The 21,859-nt window shown below is 46.9% G+C and overlaps 2 protein-coding genes across 2 annotated transcripts; both read right to left on the reverse strand.

Annotated features, from left to right (window-relative positions):
- Positions 1-524: 524 nt before the first annotated feature.
- Positions 525-14,818, reverse strand: GDPD1 (glycerophosphodiester phosphodiesterase domain containing 1). Its single transcript, XM_050321889.1, has 10 exons — positions 14,577-14,818; positions 10,344-10,386; positions 6,899-7,034; positions 6,635-6,680; positions 6,007-6,125; positions 5,705-5,794; positions 4,872-5,005; positions 4,357-4,416; positions 4,074-4,125; positions 525-3,510 (listed from the first exon to the last, which is right to left on the reverse strand). Exons 1-10 carry the CDS (start codon positions 14,710-14,712, stop codon positions 3,388-3,390), a joined length of 939 nt encoding a protein of 312 aa, XP_050177846.1. The 5' UTR covers positions 14,713-14,818; the 3' UTR covers positions 525-3,387.
- A 1,706-nt stretch (positions 14,819-16,524) lies between these two features.
- Positions 16,525-21,440, reverse strand: SMG8 (SMG8 nonsense mediated mRNA decay factor). The gene is given in 7 exon segments (XM_050322001.1): positions 16,525-16,944; positions 17,531-17,691; positions 17,694-18,405; positions 18,794-18,939; positions 19,755-20,469; positions 20,472-21,186; positions 21,188-21,440. Coding segments are annotated over 7 exon segments (2,889 nt in total). The 5' UTR covers positions 21,430-21,440; the 3' UTR covers positions 16,525-16,746.
- Between the last annotated feature and the right edge of the window lie 419 nt (positions 21,441-21,859).

Consider the following 21,859-nt stretch of genomic DNA (forward strand, 5'->3'; position numbering starts at 1 on the left):
ACCACAGAAAGGAATAATTCAGAGGGTAATTTAAAGGCCACAGTAAAAGAATTTGAAGTCTAAATTATCAGCTATTTACTGTTTCAGAGACCAAATAAATGAATATGATTATTAATCAAGTGACAGAAGCAGACACAGCCCTTTCACAGTGAGGGCTCTCATTTCAACCTGCAGCTCCTCAGCATTTTCCCTCCCCCATTCAATTCAGGTGTGATTTACATAATAAAGAGGATGTGACATCATCCACAGCTGGGAACTGCTACATTCTGTAATTAAACTAATGAGTCTGATGTCTAGAACCAGGCTGCACAAGGTGATTGTTGTCAGTGCTTTCAGAACCTGACCTGCAGTGTTCTAAACGTGCCCCAGGACCAGGCCATTCATCACCCAACTGGGTGAACCCCAAAGAGCACGTTTAACACAGGACCACCATCAAAAGCCCAGTGTTTACTCCACTGCAAATATAAAATCATCACCACAGAAACGAGGCTTTCAGGCAAAGAAGTCACAATTGGTGTTAAAGCTTGAGATCTTTTCGTGAGCAAAGATGTTTTAATGTGTCACATTTCAAAAGCATCGACCTTCCTTTACACGGAAAGAGCAAACCCTTCATGGCTTTGGAGCCAGAGAGGTGCACGAGGCTTTCTGCAAGTTAAAAGTGCATGAAACACACACATCATCCTTCATACATGAAATATTCTGCAGCAGGGTGGAGGACACAGTGTTAAAAAACAATATTTAAGAGTTAAAAGTACCTGAAAAGAATCTCCCCTGGAAAAGAGAGAGATGGATGGAACATCCTTCCTGGACAGTTGCTGCAAATTCCCAACAACAGCTTTTCTGTACCAGTGGTTTTAAAAAAAAAACAAACAATAAAATCACACAGCGAGTTCTGGAATATTTAAAACAGTTTTTTGATACAACAAACACCTGACAGTTGCCTCAAATCCGTGCTGTTTTGTCACAGACAGTTGTCATGGCCTGAGCCCTGTGCGCTGGTGCTCAGACCATCCACGGACCATCATCTGTCTCAAGAGACCCAACTTTAGCCTTGTACTGGAGCCCAAACAGGTGAATGAATAAATTCAGCTGCTTTTCCAGCAATTCCCTCCCATCTAACTTGGCTCCCTCAAATTCCAGATATGGAGCAGCTGATTTATCCAAGGTCATGTATAAAGAGCCCAGTCAGAAGCTACATCAGATGTGGGAAGACCGGTTGGGTCTAACGGTTGGAAAATGTGCTGAGCATCTTTGAAGGCAGAGATTTCCAGCACTGAAAAATACTGACATTAAAAAAAACTACATCTGTCTTTTGTCATTCAACACAGGATAATGCAAAACTGCTTATTTAGTCAGTGATGGGGGAAACTTGAGAGATAAACTAAGCCCTCTCGTGTCCCTTGAGAGATTAAAAATGGTGGTTTAAAACTCAGCTCTCCCTAGCCTCAAATAAAAATAAAAAAAGGTTTTGATGTGTAAGTGCTATTTGGTAGCAATTTCTAAAACCAGAATTATCTTTAATGGAGGTGCATGTGTTGGAAATTCAAGAGCAATAAAACTGAGCTTAAGGAAACCACACTGCATAAAAAACTACCTGGGGCCACAAAATGGTGGAAATTTTTAATTTAGAAAGGTGGAGTTTTTTAATTTACTTACTGAGCTGCAAATGGAGCCTATTCCATAACTATTCTGGGACTTCTAGAGAAGAGGCAGAGCTATGACTGGACTGATTATTAAAACTTATCTGACTTATCTGACCAGACAGAACTGATCTGAAAGGGAAACAAAAAGCTTAGCGCATAATAAATAATTTCATCCTTTTTCCCCATGAACAGTTAAGAAGATACATTTTCCTCTCTTTGATTCAACAAGCAACAAGGGTGATTAAATCAGGAGGAAATTGAACCTGCAGTCACCCTGATGACAAATTTGGGAGGGTTCTTGCCCTGCCATATCTGAGCTACCAAGGGAAAAATGGCTTTCAAAGTTCTCCTAACAGTGAGTGTACCCTGCAGGAAATACACTCTGGCACCTGGCCACTGTCTTTGTTCTTGAAATCCATCATTTTCATGGGAAGGAAACTTCCAGATCCTGCTGGAGCAAAACTAGTGTTTAGTGATAGTCTGATGATGAAATGACTGAGCTTTATACGTGTCACTGGGTACAATTAAGCCACAGTAATTAAACTCCTTCTGACCCCACACCAAAGCACAGGGACACTGCAGGCTCAAACCTGCCTGGCACATGGATAACAGCTGCTCCCAAGGACAGGGGATTCCAGGAATACCCCCAGCCCACCATCCCTTGGGGTTTCCTGGCCTTTGCCAGCACAGTTATTTCCGTGTCTGTGCAGGTGAACTTTATGGCTCTTGAGCGGAGAGCAAAGATTAAAATTCCCACACCCAGTCCAGACTGACACTCCCTCCCTTTATTAATGTGCATAAAGACCTGCTCTGGGTGAATTCATCTGAGAGGAACTCCTGACCAAACTTAAAGTCTTCTTTGGTCCCTCACCCTAAAAACGACCTCCTGTTCATCAGAACATGCAAGAGACTTGGAGGGCATCGTGAAAAGGTCATTTCCAAGTGAGAGTAACCTGAAGTGAGTGCAACCTGCCCTTCTGGAAAGCCACACACTGCCCTGCCCAGGTCAGCTCAGAGCAGGGGCAAACCTGGCCCCTGGAGCTGTTAAACCCAGATCCTGGTTTAAATACTGTGTTTAGACCTTGACCAACAAGCCACAGAATCACCAACACATCAGAAAGGGTCTAAAACCCAAGTCCAGCATTCCTGTCAGTGAGAATAACAGAGGAAATCCATCCTGACTGAGTTAATTCTGGCTAAAAAGTGACCACTTTTACTGACTGCACTTCACAGGCTAAACCAGCTGGTCACCCCCAGAGTCTGCTTTGTTATTTCTCCTGTGCCTGTTTCTTTTTTTTTTTTTTTTTCTTTTGCTTTACAAGTTACCTGAAAACTAAAAGCAACACGAGAAATGCAAACACACAGGCTACCACTTCCAGAAATTCTTCAGCTTCTGCTCACTAGGATATAACTGGAATAACTGACATGTCTTGACAGCTGCTTAGGAACAACTTGTGAGAGGTGAAATAATGCTCATTATCTACAGCTCTCCTCCCAGTCATCACGATTTGTGGAGTGTGCCACTGCTAAATGAGCTATTTACAGATGTAAACTATGTCATGACAGCTGTAAAATAAATAGACAACCTTTACATTAGGTAGTGACTTGACAACAGATCATCCAATTACATCTTTCCAGCAAAATGATCTGTGGATGCTGCCCCCCAATTATTATTTTTTTTTTAAATGAAGAAAATCCTTGGCTCACAATCTATTCTGCAAGAACTTCCTCTGTTTCCTTTCCTCTAGGCTGGATAATTATGTAGAAACTCCTTCAGTTTTGTGGGATAGTCTGTCATCACTCCAGTTGCTCCAAGGTCAAATGCTCTCTTGTACTCTTGCTCTTCATTCAGCACCCAAATGTACACCTGAGATGGGACAGAAAAGCAAATTATTGCAGGAAATACTAAGTTTTTGTTGTTTTGTTTTTGTTTTTTTTTTTTAAAGGTGACTTTTGACCTCTGTTGGTTCACATGAGACAGATGATGCCACATATATTTAAAATGATAAATTATTCCCTTATGCTGCCAAAGACCTGCACACAAACATACCCTTCCAAGAGGGACATTTGTTAGTGGTGACTCCAATTCTGTTTCACTGAGACTTTAGATCTTTCTAAAAATCAAGATATTATTCTGTGAAAACTCCACAACAGGTATATAAACTGATTTTTAGGTTTCAATTTGAAATGGGAAAAAACCAAAACAAAACACCAAACCCCAAACTTAGAGGGATTCAAATTAAAAAGTCTTTTTCCAAGCATAAAACCCTTTCTTTGCAACCACAGAACTGCGAATACAACAGCTCAGGAACTAAAAAGCCATTTATCATCCCAGCAAGACAACAGAACATGCTGGGGAGAACATGAACCCACAATTCATCAGTTCTCACTGGGTTAAAAGCACATTTCTTTAGCCTGGCCCCTCTGTACCTGAATGCCCCGAGCTGTGAGGTGGTCAAACAGTGCTTTCCTCATCAGCAACCTGTGGAAAGGAGAGAGAACTTCAAACACACATCCAATTTTCAACCTCTGTTCACGCTCTGCAAATAATTTTTCCACAGGAAAGTGATCAGAGAGCTCAGTACAGAAAACTTCCTGCTCAAGCAACTCAAGTGGTTAACACTGACACCCACAGCTTGTCTTAGTTGCTTGAGTCAACTGTTAATATAAAGGCAGAATATGAATAAAAATTTCATCAGATGAAAAATCTTACGTGTCAGCCAACCAGATAATGAATTTCTGGCTTCTTGACATCTTCTGTGGTTCCTTCAGCCTGTTGAGGGGAGGAGGAAACGCAACATTATCAGAGCCCAGATTAAAATATTGGCTGAGATGTTCCTGCAGAAGGAACGTGAAGAATCAATCTTGCCTTTGCTCCAAATTAGAGCAGTAATTTCACTGACTAAGGCAGTGACTTGGAATTGGGTCACACGAGAGAAATGAGCTGCACCCAAGAGCAGCAGCGGGGATGGGCCCCCAGCAGCATCCTGAGCCAAGGGTGAGAAAAAGGGCACCTGAAATCTCATGTCCACCCCGGTTTTTTTGCCTCTTGGCTGATTTTTTTTTCTCCAGAAAAGAGGGAGAAAAGTGCAGGAATTAGCTGTATGTACAGAACTGCTGCACACCAGTGTGCAGGTGCCACCAGGGCACTGGCAAAGCCAAGGCTTAGCGTGGCATCAAAGCTTTACACTCCTGTCAGTGCAGCAGCACCCACGGGCTGGGACTCACTTGAGGATGATGGAAGGCATGGGAATTTCAAAGAATTCCTCCTTGAAGGGGATGAAGGGCAGCAGACCGGTGTAGAACAGGCCAAGCAGCAAGAGGACCCGCTGTGCACAGAAGATGGTGGCGATGTCAGAGTTCTGCAGGGACCAGGAAGGAAAGAGTCTCAGTTACCTCGGGCAGATTGCCCAGGCTGCTGCAAATAAATTAACTCATCAATGCATGTTTAAAATTCAGCTGCCAAGTCTTTATATGTGAAACCCTCCATATATTCCTGCCCCCAAACTTGAATTTCTCTTTCTGGGAAGGTGCATTGGAGCAATACCTTTGTTGTCAGCTAGATCAGCTCCACTCAGGGTCATAACTCCCCTGGAATAAGCACAGTTTTAAACTCCTCAGCATAAAAAGGATTAGAGTTACATCTGTACTACAGCCTCGCACTGATGCAACTCTGTCAACTAGGGGTCACATTCATTATCTTCATGAAAAGAAACAGACAATAAGTAATACTTAGAAAAATTGCTTTTTAATCAGATGAATGATGTGCAAAACAGGCTCTAAGGATACCTGGCATACACCTGTAATGCCCTACGTTACATAAAACAAGAACAAAACATGATTAAGGTTAATTCCTCAAGTATTTTATGGCAGAGTACAGGGCTGTTAACTGTGCCTGACTTATTTTAGCAGCACAGTGAAGCAGAACACAACCCAAGCACAGAATCTCTCCCCACAAGTAAAGTCTGGCCTAGCTAAACCTTGATTTACAGGGGATATTTTTAGGTGACCACACAATAAGAGGCAGGTAAAGACCAAAGCTCAGCTGGACGCATTCCTACCTCCTTGAAACACTTGGATACAATCTCATAATTGACATTCCCCCACACCGTCAGATGCTCCCTCTTGTACTGAGTCACCAGGTCCGAAACCTGCAGCATAAAAAGCACAACTCTCACACTGAAAATGTGGATTCATTGAAAATTATGTGCCTAGATGCAAATCATTGTTATGTAATTTATAAAAACCCCAAATTCGTATCTCTACACATATAAAAATCCCAACCCATATCCCTGTATTTATAAATACCTATATTTATGAAAATATAAATTTGTATCTAGCTCAGCACAGGGTTTTCCTGTACCTTTTTGATCAGCACATTGTTGTTCATTTTGATGTCAATGTTGACAGGAGTTGTTGGGAAGGCCTCAAACACCTCTTCCAGGAGGGGGATCCGGTTGTCCTTCCCCTCACACTGGCACTCTGGGGAGACAACAAAAGTTGTTGTCACTGCTGTGGCCACTTTGAATAAAAAACTTTTAAAAATAGAGAGTCCCTGGGATTATCACATTTTTAAACAACAACAACAAAAACGTTACTTCATTAAACTGCAATTAATCATGACAAGCTTTTTTCCATAACGAAAAGTGCCCTGAGCACGTTGCACATTTAGGTTTTAACTTCAGGAAATTCAGATATTATTTAGCAACAGTAGGAGTGCAGGCAATGCCAAAGCCCTGAAATAGCAAACACAGGCTCAGCTACCACACACCAAATGCAACGAGATTAATATGAAAAAAACTCACTAAATGAGAACAAAATTTCCTTCTGAGCTTGAAGTCTTACCTGCAGTAAGCACTGTGCTGGTTGCTACAGCCAGGATTGTATTGTGGTTTTAAAACTTACCAAGATGCTGAGAGAAGCAAAATCACCTTTATACCATCTATATAAAATGGAAAATTTTCAGTTGAACCAGCAAGAGATGAACTCACCTTTCTGAAACGTGACATCCAACTTGCAGAGATACCGTGGGAGTTCCTTAAAAATAAAGGGAAGAGGGACAGGAATTCAAATCACCCTCTGGAATGTGGCAGGTTGGATCCTCTGACTGCTCAGGGAGCTCAGTGAACTTTGGGTTGGTTTTGGTAAGACAGGATGAGCCCTGTCCTTTGGTTCTGGGTACCACACCCCCCCACCCCAGCCTCTCTCCAGACACATTTTGAAGCATCTCCCAGCACGTTTTCTCCTCAGCTCACCGAGTATTTGAGGTCAGAGATGTTGACATCCACGCCCGTGGATCTCTTCAGGTTCTCATCGTGGGACACGACCACCTGCTCGTCCTTGGTGAGGTGACAGTCCAGCTCCAGCATGTCTGTCCCCAAATTGACAGCACTGCAAGGGAACACAGCTGTGCTCTGGCCACATCCAACACGTCATTCCATCGGCCAGCCCCACTGGAAGCACCTGAGATGCTGCATGGATAATCACAGTCCTGCTGCAGTGGGAAGCTGAGGCAGGAGTGAATAAAGCATCAAAGATGGGACTGGAGCACGGGAATTTCGGCTCCATCTTCCACAGGAGTCGGGCAGACACATCTCAGGATTGAGGAACCTGCTCCTCAAAAGGGTTCTTTCAGAAGCTGGAGTGTGATGTTGATTAGTGGCAGCACATTCCTCCTCACTGGAGGAAGTGTGATGTTTTTTAAGGAAGTAATCGAATTTGTGGGAACAGAAATAACAAATGACAGGGATGTGAAAGCCTCTTTTTTTATATATATAACTTGATTTCCATCTATTCCTGATGAATGTATCAGGAAATTAGCAGCAGGACTTTCAGGCTTTTGGCTTTTTTTTGGGTAGCAAAACAGCCTTAAAAAATAATAATTTTAAAGAGAAAGTTTTAATTTAAATTTAAAAAGAAATGAACCACTAAAACATCCAGTCATATTTTTCAAATGAAAAATAGCTATTCCTGTTCCAAGCCACTGCTTTGAAAAGTTCTAATCCAAACCCAAATCTACTCCATAGCAGCTTGGGTCACAGGAGGAGTAAAGAAAGCAGGGAAGTGGCAATAATGCTGATGAAAAATAAGCACAAGAAAACTCACAGCAGAAAAAAAAACCCCCTAAGCTTTACTGCACATTTAATTGCTCATTTAATTAGAAAAGGTACTCAGGAGGAGTCATTGCAGCAGACAGATAAAAGCCTGAACACTTCCTTCCAAACCCTGGGCTGCTCTTTTCATCCAGCCATGAGCAAACCTGCAGCACCTCTGAGCTGTGCCCACGTGGGCACCTTCCTGATGGGATTTATTGTCTCACAGGCCTTAAACATTCACAAATGCAATAAAAAAATATAAACAAAATCAGAACATACCCCCTCAAGTGTTTAACACAATTTCTGGTCCAGCTGGGATAATGATCAAGAGGAGGGTTGTCAAATTAAAACCAATTTGTGAATTGTTTTCCAGGGCTGCTAATTAAGAATTAGGAGAGGAACAAAATCCTGTTGCAGACGGAAGAATCACAGGCTGTTCTGGGTGGTTGTTTGGTTTTTTTCCTCCTGAGGAAAAGCATCTCCAAATCTGCAGCAGGAGATCTGCCAAACTGGGAGAAGATGTGCCCATCTACTACCACATATTATCATTTAACCAGCAAAATTTATTAGCAATATTAGGGCTTGAGAAAGGCAGGGCTGGTGCTGCAGGGAAAGGGGAGAACAACAACTTTCCTTGTTAACAACTCTGGGGATTTGCCAGGCCCTCACTGCTAAATCAGCTTCCTGAAGTGCTGAGTTTTTCCAGCTGGGAATCAGGTTGTTCTGCAGCTCTGGAATAACATGTCAAACCCATGGAGAAGGCTCCACATGTGGAGTCACATCCAGCTGCTCCAGAACTCCACTTGTGAAGGAGGCTCCCATTTGCAAATTAAGATGGGAGTGCTCTTGCTTGAAATCAGTTATTTAAAAATCTAAACCCACCACAGACTCATTTAAATGCAGTATAATATTATTACCCCCCGAAAAAACCCCCCCACAACCCATCAGCCATTTTAATCATGCAAACCCAAAAATAAACTGTCTCTGGTACAAAAAGGTTTTCATTTCCAGAATATTTGTAAGTTAAGCTAATATAGAAATGTCAATAAGGCCTCCTCTCCCCTATATACTTTGTTTCTATACTACTAAAATAATCTCTTCATTATCATGGAATAGTATTAGATAAACTCCAATCACTGATAAAGTGTGAATAGCACAAATAAAGCTCTTGTCAATACTTAGAGGACTGTCATTGAGGCAAACCCAAGGGCTGCAGACACACATTCTCTTCTGGCTTCAGCTACAGCAACAGCCAAATATTGCTGCTTGTCCAAACCTGCAGGAGCAGCTCCTGCAGACACACCCTGTTTGTATTCCCATCAAATCTGATGGATTATAAATCCATCAGTTCCCACCAGCCCTCTGAGCCAATCCTGATCATTTTCCACCATCCAGGTGATTTTGTACCCCATTCCCTTTAGTGGTGGAGAGGGGAATGAGCAGATGGCAAGGACAGAGGTTTTGCCCCTTCCCAGAGGGAGCCAGAACTTCTCCTGCCTAACACAAGGGAATTGCTCTGACTGCTCTTCTGGCTCTGTCACTCAACTGAACCTTCCACTGGCACCTGTGCTGAGTTCAGAAACTGGACCTCAAAGCATTTGCTACAGCACAGCTGTGAAATAATTAAAGTGGTCAGAAGAGAGTCAGGTAAATGCCTGTATTATCACAAAATACATGACTCCTAGCACAGTCCTTGCTCCAGGCACTACAGCTTATTCCTGGGAATGAAACAAAAATAATTAAAGTGGAACTTCCCTTGCAGGAGCCCTTCATGTATAGAACCAGCATGATATTAAATAAAAATTAAGAAATGGTTAAAAAAAAAGCAGCAGCACTTCCCAGAAAGTCTGGTAGCAGACTCGAAGAGAGGCAGGCCAGCAGGAAAAAAAAAGAAAACCACACAAAACTGTGCTGGGCTTCCATGGAGATAGAAAATAGTGCAGCACTTTCTCTTCTTTGCTTGGGAAAGCTGGCACTCCTCAGGCTGCAGGGGAACAGCAAACTGATGAGGCCACTTTGCACAAAGCAAATTACAAACCCCCCAAGAAAACAAAGAGAAGCCCTCATAATTCTGCCCCTTCTCCTCAGCAGGTGGAGTTTGAGATACGCTCCTTTCTCCAATGCCTTTGAGAACCTTATTAGAATTCACTACTTAAATGCTGGAGGCTTAAAAAGGCTTTCTGGTCCACACCCCATTTTAAAGCCCTGGGTAAGAGGCTTTCACACGTTGCGTGACTGAAGTGTATGCAGGGAAAAAACCCACATTTTTAGCTTTATAATGATAACTAAACTACCAGGAGTAATCACCACTGAACACAGAAGCAGCATTGTTTCCTGTTTTATGAGCTAGCACAGGATATCAGGCCCCAGGGGTTCTATTTCCATTTGTTCCCGTGTACAGATCCTAATTTGTGGTATCCCAACTCCTTCTGGTTTCAGTGGATGTTTGGCAACCCCAGAAGTCATCCAAAGGAGAGATGACTTTCAGAAATAGGACACCACACCCCAAAGAACTGATGCAAGTCCCACCTTCCTGGATTGCTTCACTCACTAAAGACACTGAGGAACACCCAATTTAGGCATTACTGGTTCCTTTTGTACTCACTGGTGAAAGGCTGCCATGGTGTTTTCCAGGTTCTCTCCAGCACCTACAGAAATAACAGAAATAAAACATGTATAAAATCCTTTTCCTCCCCTCAATCCCACTGAAAAGAATTTTTAAAAATAACAGATTTTAAACATGTATATTTTTAAGGCAATGTTTGGAGGAATGAGTATGAAGCTCGAGTCAGAGATCCCCGTTGCCACCAACCTACTGGAGAGACAGGACCTTCTGGAGGTAAAACAATTAAAAATCATTAAAAAATATCTTGGATTTGTGTAAAACTTTGAATATAAAAACCAAAGTGTTTATTTTACCAGAGGGTCTTTCTCAAAGCCAGTGGATTTGGCAGGGACAATGTGCTCCACAGTACATGCAAAAAGTCTATTTTAGAGTCGGTGGGAAGGGGAACAAGAGGAAAAAAATATTATAAAAAAGCACCCAAGCCACTCTAAAGCTGATATTCCCTCAGTGTATAACCCAGCTGGTGCTCAAAGAGGTGACAGCCTCTTTTTTTTCAGTGCAAGGATATTGCCCAAACAAGCACAAATGTGTCAATAAAGGTTTCTGCTGCTGGCAAAGGGAGATCTCCCACAGGAGGAATGAAACACATCAACTGCACTTAATAAATGAAAGGACAGACAAATTAAGTTTTCTCTCTTGGGCAGGAGAAAACTCTGCAACTCCTAAGCCATCACTCTCTGCCTAAAAATCCTTATAAACCAGCCTGATTAGGGACTGGAAAAAGTTGTGCCTTCTCCTCTCCTCCGAAAATTGGCAGTATTATAGACTGAGAAACAAAACAACCCCAGGAGGATGCAAGTGCTGATGAGGATATCTATGCAAATTTTAACTGCTCTTTGACAGTAATGAATGCCAGACTTTGTAAACAGCAATTATAAAAGCTCCAATTAAGGCCTTGCCTATTAACAAGACCTCACCAGGACGTACTTACCCAAGTCTGTGCTCAGTTACTCAATGAGAGCAAGGCACAACCAGCAATTTAAAATTGTTGTTCTCAGGTGAGCTCCCATTGGGAGGTTTACAAAATGAAAGATTTAACCCAGAGCATGAAGGCAAAATCTGCAGGGTTCAACATAAACAACAGCTTCTGGGGGTAGACATTCACCAGTGTTTTGAGGGATTTGATGGCAGGACTAGGAATTGTTCTGGGATGGAGGAGAACACAAAAACCTCATGGTGTCCATGTGCTGATTGCCCAACAGATGGGAAACCCCTGCACAGGCCCTGGATGCTTAGTTATCAATTAACTGCAATAATAATAAAGGGGTTTAGATAACTTATCAACTGTGGTAATACAGCCACTACATCCTGAATGATAAGAGAGGGAGGGAAAAAACCAAGTCAGTCTTCAGTTTGTGAAGAAAAGAATCATATCTTCACATTTGTGGGCAGAAGTTTTCCAGAAATAAAACCTTAAGTGACTGATGTAACAAGCCCCATGTGAGGAAGGTGGGTCTGGTGACTCAAAGGCCTGACTTGGGGCACTGAGGGGAAACGAGGAACAAAGTTGAGAGATCAGCTGGGACAGGAACTCTAGATCAGCAAAGTGGCTTTCACAGACCACGCTCAGAAGAGGGAACTCCACAAGCCAAGGATTTGATGGACTAAATCACTTTCTATCCTGGGCTGACCAAAGGGCTTGTGACACTGTCTCAACTGCACCTCCAGATCCACGTGCTGTCACATTCCCAGTGAGGAACTGACCTTCCCCAGCGTGAGCCAGAGCGGGAACATCCACTGGCACATTCCCACTCTGAGAGCACCACCACGGCCAGCAGGGAGTCAACACCCTGCACTGGCTCAAGGAGAGGACCCTCAGAGGTTTTTGGGGGTTTTCCCCCAAAATGTAAGCACAGGAGCCAGCAGCTCAAGGGAAGTGCTTGTTCCCCTCTGCTCTGCCCACACCTGGAGGGATGAGTCCAGCTCTGGGCTCTGAAGTGCAAGGCAAACATGGATCTGCTGGAAAAAGTCCAGAGAAGGGCTGTGAGAATCAAGGGATGAGAGATTCTTGTGTACAGTGAGAGGCTGAGGGGAGTGGAATTGTTTTGCTCTGTTTGGAAAACAGAGGCCAGGGAGGATCCTACGGTGTGTAAATACCGGATGGGAGGGAGTAAAGAGGACTGAGCCAAACTCCTCGTGGTGGTGCCCAGGGAAAGGACAAGAGGAATGGGAACAACTTAAAATACAGGAATTTCAGTTTATAAACATAAGAAACCCCCTCCTTCTTATTACAAGGGTGATCAAACTCTGGAAGAGGATGCCCAGAGAGGTTGTGGAGCCTCCATCCCTGGATGTACTCAAATCCTAACTGGACCAGGTCCTGGTCCACCTGCTCTGGTCAGACAAGATGATCTCCAGAGGTCCCTCCCAACCTCAACCATTCTGTATAAAAATCATAATCCTACCCTGTCCCAAAGACCCTTCAACCCAGGGCTGCTGGCACTGACAGAGGATTCTAACACAGAATATCAAGATTTAATTATTGTTCTCAGAAACGACCAATTTTTAAATGATGCAGAAGAAATAACTGAGGGACGATTCCACTGATGAGCTGTGAAATAAGAAAATACCTGCACAAAGGAGCGAGTGAAATCAAACCCCTCAGACTTCAAAAGCTTCACGTGCAAGGTTTCATCTCGGAGAGGAGAAAGCCAAAGAAGTTAAGTGTTATCTTGATCTCCCAAGTTAATTGGAGTAATGCAGTGGGAAACCTGACACTGCTTCTAAAGCTACAGCATGACCAGAGCCCGATGAGAACTTGAGTCCCACAGGAATTTATGTGACAGGGTAAACACTCCAGAGAGTAAAGAGCAGGTGATCTTCAGCCTGAGCAAAGAGCTGCTGAGACATTCAGGGCTGTGCTCCTGCCTCGGCTGGATTTCAGGGGATACACATGGACACAGAACAGTCCACACACCGTGGACTTTGCCTCTGAGTGCCTAAGGAATAATCCTCTCCTAAGTAAGGCTTTCCTGTTGTTCTAATGGAGCTTAGAGCAACTGGCCCAAACAGTTGCACTGGAGGCTTAGGGCTGTGTATCTTAACTAAGGGCCTTGCAAGGAAGCGAGAAGAGGGGATTAAGGAGATCATTCCAAGTCCCAACAAAGTCGCCTGCAAGTTTTAAACCGCTTGCAAATCACACAATTACCAACAGGTAACTTGAAATTAAGAACTGTGTTCCTTGAAGGAGAACACATACCTACCAAGACACAAATAACATATGTATTCCACGCCACAAGGTGCATTTTGTGCTGTATTTAAAGACTATCAAGAAGCTTAAACTGTTGTATAAACAAAAGGAAAGAAATGCAAGTAATAAAAGCTATAAAGATCAACTCTAGTTTTTGTATTTTAATGATTCCAGGCAGAGCAGCAGTTAAAGACCATTGCCTAGAACTGTGATCAACCCCTGCATAAACTGGCTCTGGATATGATACTGAAAACTGTTTAAACTCAGCCTATCTCCCACAGAATACACAAAAATATTTACTAGAAAACTGACTATTTCCACAGAGAAAAGCGCAGAACTGATCTTCACACAACACGAAAACACAAGTTGCCGTATTTTTTTTGTTCCTCACAGTGCTTTGGAAAAGGTGGAAGGAACTTTGAAAACCTGACTTAGCTATTTTAGGCAGAGGCAGCGAGCCAACAACCCTCAAGGCCTTGGCACAAGGAGGGGGGACAAGACTCTCAAACCGGATGGGTTTTACCAGGGCACTGAAACAGTCACTGCCTGCAGCACCAAGGGGGGCAAGAACAGAGCCACAGCAAATTGTGTTTGCCCTGAAAAAGCAGAGAGCAAAGCGAACGGGAGGTCAGAGGAAAGAAAATCGATCTTTTGCACCTCATCTAAGGCACAGCCAGAGGTGTCTCTCGTTAGGGAGAGAAACGGCAGAATACAGACCAGTTAGAAGCAAAAATACACACGACAGAGAGGGGAACAAAGCGACACAAAGCTGATTTTCGGCCGGCGCCGTTCGCCTTCGGAGATTAATTGGGCGCTGAGACGAGGCGCTGGTCAGCAGGTGGCACCTAAAATTAGGCTGCGGGAGGAAGGCTCCACGGGAGCCCCGCGGGCACAGGGGCCGGGGAGGGAGACCGCAGCATCCCCGGAGCGTGGGGAGCATCTCCGGGGGGCCGCGGATCCCTGAGGAGCGCCGCGGGGCGGGAAGGGCTCCCTCCCCTCACCCTCCATCCCCCCTCACTCACCGCCGCGGTGCGAGATGTGCCGGCATCGAAAGCGCTGCCGCTTGGGCCGGTGGAGCAGCCCCGGGCACTTGAGGAGGAGCGCGGAGGTGAGGACGTATCCGCCCAGCGTGGAGAGCACGTAGAGCGTGGCCGACATCCTGCGGCTGCGGTCGGTGGCCCCGGTCGGTGTCCGTGTCCCGCACCGCGGACCGCGCCCGGCGCCGCTGCGGGACCCGCAGGCTCTGAGGGCGCGGGAGCCGCTGAGGGAGCTCAGGCTCTGCGCTCGCGCAGCGGGCGGAGCGGAGGGCGCAGGCGCGGCGCGCGCCGGGCCGTGAGGCGGGAGCGCTCTCCCCTCAGCCGCACCGGTCAAAAACCGCTTCGCCGGGGCCGCGGGCAATTCTCGTTTAAAATTAGATTAACGCGCTTTAATCGTCCCCGTCTCGCCGTCCCCGGCGGTGCCCTCCTTCCTGGGCAAGGTGGAGGGATGTGGGGTTTTTTTTTTCCACGCCCAGCGCCCGCCTGGCGGCCGGGATTGGCGCTGTCACAAAAAAACCCCACTTGCCAAATGGTGTGGGCAGCTCTCAATTAGACGCTTTAATTTCCCACCTCGCTGCCGCTGCTCCCTCCTGGCAGGCGGAGGGAGGGTTGTGTTTTCCCCACCCAGCCCCTCAGAGATGTCATATTCCAGACAGGAGGGGTGCGTTTTATACCCGCCCAGCTCCTCAGAAATCACAGAATCATCAAATGGTTTGGATTGGAAGGAGCCTTCACAGCTCATCCAGCCCAACCCCTAATGTCATATTATGAACAGGAGGGATGGGTTTTCCCCACCCAGCCCCTCAGAGCTGTCATATTCAGAAGGGGAGAGATGCAATTCCCACACCCAGCCCCTCAGAGATCATGGAATCAGAGTGGTTGGGTAGGAAGGGATCTCTAAACATCATCTACTTCAAGCCTTAACAGGAGGGATGCATTTCCCACACCCAGCCCCTCAGAGGTGTCATATTCCAAAAGAAGGGATGCATTTCCACACTCAGCTCCTCAGAGATTTCATATTCCAAATCGAAGGGATGCATTTCCCACACCCAGCCCCTCAGAGATGTCACATTCCTAGTGGGAGGGATGCATTTTCCACACCCAGCCCCTCAGAGATGTCGTATTCCGAGCAGAAACCAGGTCTCGAATCTGGTCATGCAGTGTAATTATTGTACTGTGGCAAACTGGCAAATTAAATTTTGTGCACATGCTAATTGGAAACAAATATTCTAGAAATTAAATTAGGTCTCAGCATACAGGCGGCTGTCGCTAGTACATCTTACCTTGGCAAAAGTTAAAAGTTGATTTGCTGTGGTTAATTTTTTTGGCACCGACAGCCACGGTGATGTTCACAGGATTTAAGTTACCCTTCAGAACATCATATAGTGTTGCATAATTACTCCCTCAATCTGAGGTTCAAACTGGACCTTTTAACAACCAAAAGTCTGTTTAATCACTACAAGTCAGGCTATACAGACCATTAAGCTGCCGTTTTTTACAGAGGACCAGCTTATTTACCTCTGCATTTTCCACAAACTTACAAGCAGGTTCAGTTTCCAAAGAGATCTGTTAATCCAAAATATGAAATTAAGCTGGCCTTTTAACAAAATCTAGCTGATGAATACAAATAGTGTAAGATATTTCAACTTGATATAGGTAAGCAGTTTCTGGCTGTTAATACACATCAGAACTGCAGTACCTTTTTTTAAAGACAAATTATTTCTCCCATTATCACATTAAAAGTATCTATTGCCTACATACAAATATCTTGTTTAGAGGAAGTGAAAAATTCTGCTCCTCATTGCCTCAATATGACACAGGAAACTCCTGATTTCAGGCAATGCTAATTTTTAAACATCCCTAAGTATTTACGTACAAAGACGGGATGGGGGAAAGCACTATTACCAAAAATCTAGTAATACAGGATCAGCACTTTATCAAAACCAGCATTTATTTTTTACATATGGCAACTTAATAAATGGAAAATGTACATGTCTCAGATTCCCTTTTCTGCTTTGATATCAGACTTTATTTTCAGTCTGTGTTCCAGTGAGGGACAGTGGGGCTTCACACGATCGCAGTGACACGAACCAAAATCCAGGGACTGGATCGAAGACGGTCTTTTTAAACTAAAACAAACCTGCCAGGACAACTCTTACTGCGTAACTGCTTTCAGGATTCCCCGGAGAACTTTGTAGCTCATTAACTGTTGGCTTTCTTTGGGAGGAAAGCAGGGTCCACGTTCTGTCACGTAAGCGTAAGGAAACCTGAGCACCCACAGTCCATCCGAGGGAAGGGTTATTTCCTGCTTCTCAGGGTAAAATATTGGGCAGGGTGGTGGTCCTGGTTGAACCTAAAATCAAAAGGAAACGTGAGTAGATAACCAAACATCATTGCTACCTTAAAATGAAAAAAAAAAAAAAAGTGCAAATGGAGCTTTTCCTCCATTTTTTAAAATGCATATTTGAAAATGGTGACAAAATCTCCAGTTAAAAAAAAAACCCAACACTTTCTCACCTCCCAAATTCAAACTGTCACTAATAATAATTAATCTCAGCCATGAGTCATTGCTTTTTCTCCATGACATTTAAAAGGACAAATTCATTCTTACACAGTCATTACTCACTTGTTATCTTCCTTTTTTTAAAAAAAAGCCATTATTATAGCAGGGAATGCCAACAAATCATCCCTGATAGATTTTTTTTAAACTTCATGTAAAATATAAAGCTGGCAAAGCCAACCTTGAAGTTTAAAAACTTAAGTTTAAAACAGATAATTTTGGTGGCTACTGCCTGAAAGAACTTGGCTGAAGCAGGTTTGAGTTGGGGAGAGTTTCTTGACACTGTTTTCCTGTCACCCTCACGCCTGCCAGTCCTGCATCAACGATGCCACAGCCACCCCTGCCTCTGCTGTTCCCACATTCCCTCTTCCATCCGTACCTGAGGCGTTAACGTGATCTGCAGCGGAGCATCGGGAACCACCACAAAGAGCCTCATGAACTGGGCGTAGTGTGGTTTGAGGCCTCGGCCCTGGGTGGAGGACAGGATGTAGAGCGGCATGTCGGAGTTGAGGGCCTTGATGGCAGATTCCTTCGGCCCCCTCCCATCACCTTCATGACTTTGTCGGGCCCCGAGCACATGAACCTCCTCCCACGGGCGTCTTCGTACTCAAAGCCCACGAACGCCCGGGCGATGTCATCTCTCCGCCTCCCTCTTCCCATCACAACCGCGCTCCTTTTTCCAGGAACAGCCTTGTTGGGTGCAGGCCAGGAATTGGTATCCAAGTCCCCTTCGTCTTCGGTTCTCGTCCTGATGACGATGTCCCAAGGCATTAAGTAGTTTGTTCCCGGGATAAAGCCTTGTTGATCTAAGCCCGTGTGGAAGTTGTAAGCCTTAGCAGGCCCCAGCTTAACCAGGGACCAGCTGGAGAACTTGGGCAGGAGGCCTTTGGGGCAATTGGAATGGAGCATCCCGGGGAGGTACTCGACAGTGGACGCCTGGCGATCCACCAGGCTCGGCCTCTTCTCGCTTTTGGAGTCCCCGCTCTGGCCGTGACTCTCTGCATTGTCCCCTCCACCCTGGGCATCGGGGGCGTAGGTGCCCAGGCTGCCCGTGGACTGGCCCAGGCTGAGGGCTAAGCTCAGGCCTGTGCTCTCGCCCTGAGTCTGAGGTTCTTTCTCTTTAAGTTTCTCCATCTCACCCTCTGGAGGGGCAGGCGAGGACTCATCCCGAGCAGGCGCCGGATCAGGCGTGCTCGGCTGGAAGATGGGAAAGTTGATGTGCTCCAGTTTCCCACAGCACTTTTCTTCCAGTAGCTACGAGAAAGAAAATGCGGTTAAACCATATCCCTTCCAGCCCTGAGATCAGGGAGTTCAAAGCCACAACATTCAGCAGCTACAAATAAGATTCAAGAGGACTGGGCTGTGTGAGAACCAAAACAGTGATGGGAACGTGGCCCACAGACCTTGTTATTCAAAATTCACATGAACCAACACACTCAAGGTGTAAACAGGTGTGTTTACAGGTGCTCCTGTGTGTGTGCACTGGTGAGGACTAGAACTGCCCACTCTGCTCAGACAATTTCTGCTCCCAGAAACATCTTCCCCAAGCAACAAGGTGATAAGGTTAAGAGGAAATTTGTGGTCTCTCCAGAACACAGGCTCTGCTGATGAAACAAAAAGCAATGACAGACCTAACAGTTACCTGGTAAAAGTCATAATTAGCTGCTTTGATATCAAAGGGGTCCTCCCGAGGCGCTTGTTTCCTTCCACAGTTACAGGCCCCAGTGGAACGAGCCCGGCTGTTGTGGTACAGGATGGGAGGATTTCTGTCTGCTTCTGGCTTTTCCCCTAAAGGCAAAAATCAATCAAACCCTGGGGAAACTGCTCACCATTTCTAGAGATTAATTCCCTTCACCCTCTGCTTCCTCCTTGCTAATACACACACACACAAGAAACGATTTGCCAGCAGTTTGCCAAGCAATTCCTCCCTTTCCCACTTTGAACACCAAGTTCCAGTGGAGGTTATACCACTAAACTGAATCTTGTTTTTACAACCTCTTCCTAAAAGGCTCAAAGTTCTTTTGCCTGCAGTTTGACATGCATCAGACAGTTTGACTCCTTGATTGTCACCAATCAAGTTATTTAAAACAAAGGGGGGCACCTATTGCTTCCTAGAGAACATTTGTTCTCTTACCTCTTACAAGAAGGGTTTCAGTGTGATGCTTCTAATTAGCAAGATAGAATCAGAGTGACCACTAAAATTAGTTACTAAAATCAGAGTGACCACCAAATTAGAGTTGCTAAAATTAGAGTTACTACTAAAATCAAAGTTACCGCTGACAGTGGACTGTATGGCTCCCAAACATCATTAATAACATCATTAATTGCCTAATGTTTGGCTCCCAAGCATTACTCAACATAAGGGAAACCTGCACAACAGCTCTGCTAAAATCCCACCGTACAAAGACGATCACGGAATCATTTAGGCTGGAAAGGACCTCTGAGATCACTGAGTCCAACCTTTGCCTGATCACCTCCTTGCACCTAGACCAGAGCACTAAGTGCCACATGCAAGCCTCAAATTTCAATCTTCCTTAACATGCCTTTTTAAAGGCAGATACAAAACTACCCCACGAAACCCAACCACCAGTGAGCACCTCTACCTGCTTTCGGGAGCAGGTGGAACTTGTGCACGCAGTGCTGGTCAGTCAGGCTCCTCTCCTCGCAGAGCTGGTGCCCGTTGCTCCAGAACTTGTAGCAGTCCTCGTTGAGCTGCATGGCGTACTTGTGGAAGGCCGGGCCCCGGGCGTGCTGGCTGTAGACCCGCAGGGCCTGGGCCAGCTGGTTCTTGTGCACCGTCATGGTGTAATTGTGGGGCAGGTTGGACTGGTAGGCGCTGTGGGCCATGGGCAGAGCCTTCTGGCAACGGTTTTCAGAGAACTTGGTGTCTATGTCTAAGTAGCCTTCCAAGACTTTGATGCTGCTCATGATCTTGGAGCTCAGCTCCCCAGAGGTCGGGTCGTCGTCCTTGCCTTCGATGGTCACCTCGTACAGTTTCAGAGCTGCAGCCACCCACTTCTGGTAGGTCGGGAGCTCGAAGTGGGAGGGCTGCGGGTTCCTCCCCACGCTGTCATCGAAGCCCTTCTTGCTGAGCACCAGCTCCACGTGCTGCCACAAGAACTCCTTGAGGGTGCAGTCCACGAGCTGCCCCGAGGAGCTGGAGCTGCTGCTCTCTGCGTGGAAGGAGAGCTGCTGCCGCCCGTGCCGCATCATCTGGTACCTCCTGGGCCCCGACAGCGTGGGAGCCAGCAGCGAGTCGGGCTCCCTCATGGTGCAGTTGCTCCTGAGCTGGTCGAGAAGCATGGCCACCGGGTCATCTCCATCCTGGGGCCCCCAGCCACGATGTACACGAAGGCCTGGTTGGCGGGCACGGTGAACAGGCAGTTGATGCTCTGGTTGGTGAGCACCCTGCTCTTGCGGAAGATGCGGTAGATCTGATCCTCCAGAGCGTGCTGCAGCCTCCTCTTGGGGGAGTGCTTCTTGGGAGGTGGCTTTTCCAGGTGACCGCAGGGGTCCTGGCCCCTGCTGGGGAGGGGATCCACCTTCAGAGCCCCGTTGAGCTGGAAGAGGAAGAGGAGGCGCGGAGGGCACGGCCTGCAGTTGAGCTTCCACTCCTTGCCCACCGGGCAGTCCTTGATGGCAGCCTTGAGCGAGGGCAGCACCTTCTGCCGCAGCCCGTCCAGCGCCCGGAACACGCGGTCGTAGGTGATGTCGAAGGAGCAGGTGGGATGCACCAGCAGCAGGATGTGGCACACGGAGAACAGGTAGAGGAGGCTCAGGCAGTGCAGCTTCTCCTGGTGCTTCCAGAACTCGTGGGCCTCGGCGTGGGGCAGCGGGGCCGGGCCTCCCGAGGGGTGTCCGGGCCCGGGCTCCCTGTTCTCGGCCGCGGTGAGGTCCCCGCAGGCGCGGAGCAGCTGCGGCGTGTCGCAGATGGAGGTGAGCACCAGGTACAGCACGCGGCTCTCCTGGCTGTAGTACGCCTGCAGCTGGTTGTAGTCCTTGCTCGCCGGGTCGCACTCGGACCCCGCCGCGCCGTCCGTCGGGCTCGGGATCCTCCTCGGGGAACAGCGGGAAGACCTGCCGGTCGCACACGGTGCTCACCAGGGCCTCCTTCTCGGAGCAGAGCTGCAGCGCCGTCTTGCCGAAGATGCCCACCACGCACACCTCCTCCTCGCCGCCCGCCGCGCCGCCCGCCTCGGCCGCCAGCAGCAGGTCCCGCAGGCTCATGGGCCCCACGGCCGAGCCCATGGCCCCGGGGGCACCGGCCGGCAGCGGCATCCCCGGATCCCGTCCCGATCCCGCTCCTGGTACCGCCCGGAAGCGGCGGAACCCCCGCCCCGCTCCCGACCCCGCGCATGGGCGGCCCCGCCCCGGGGAGGGAAGGGCCGGGAGCGGGGAGGAGGCACCGGGAGAGGGTGACACGGGGAGTGTGACAGCGCGCTGTCCACCCGGGACAGCTCTGGGCCCCGGCGAGCGCTGCCCCGCACTGGGATGTCAGTTCTGTGCCCCCGGGACTCACCTTCCATCGCCATCCCACGTCCTGAGCGGGTCACGGCACAGTCACATCTCCCCACCCCTGCAGCCCTCAATCTTGACTTTGAAGGAGCCTTTGAGTTACTTTGCCTTTAATCAGTTCAGCCTTTACCAGTGGTCTGACCCCAGCCAGAATCATTACACAGTAAATTGCCTCGTATATTTGTGGCCACAG

This window comes from Myiozetetes cayanensis, unplaced genomic scaffold (genome assembly GCF_022539395.1).
Source record: "Myiozetetes cayanensis isolate MyiCay16 unplaced genomic scaffold, myiCay2020 scf27, whole genome shotgun sequence".
NCBI classification, from domain to species: domain Eukaryota; kingdom Metazoa; phylum Chordata; class Aves; order Passeriformes; family Tyrannidae; genus Myiozetetes; species Myiozetetes cayanensis.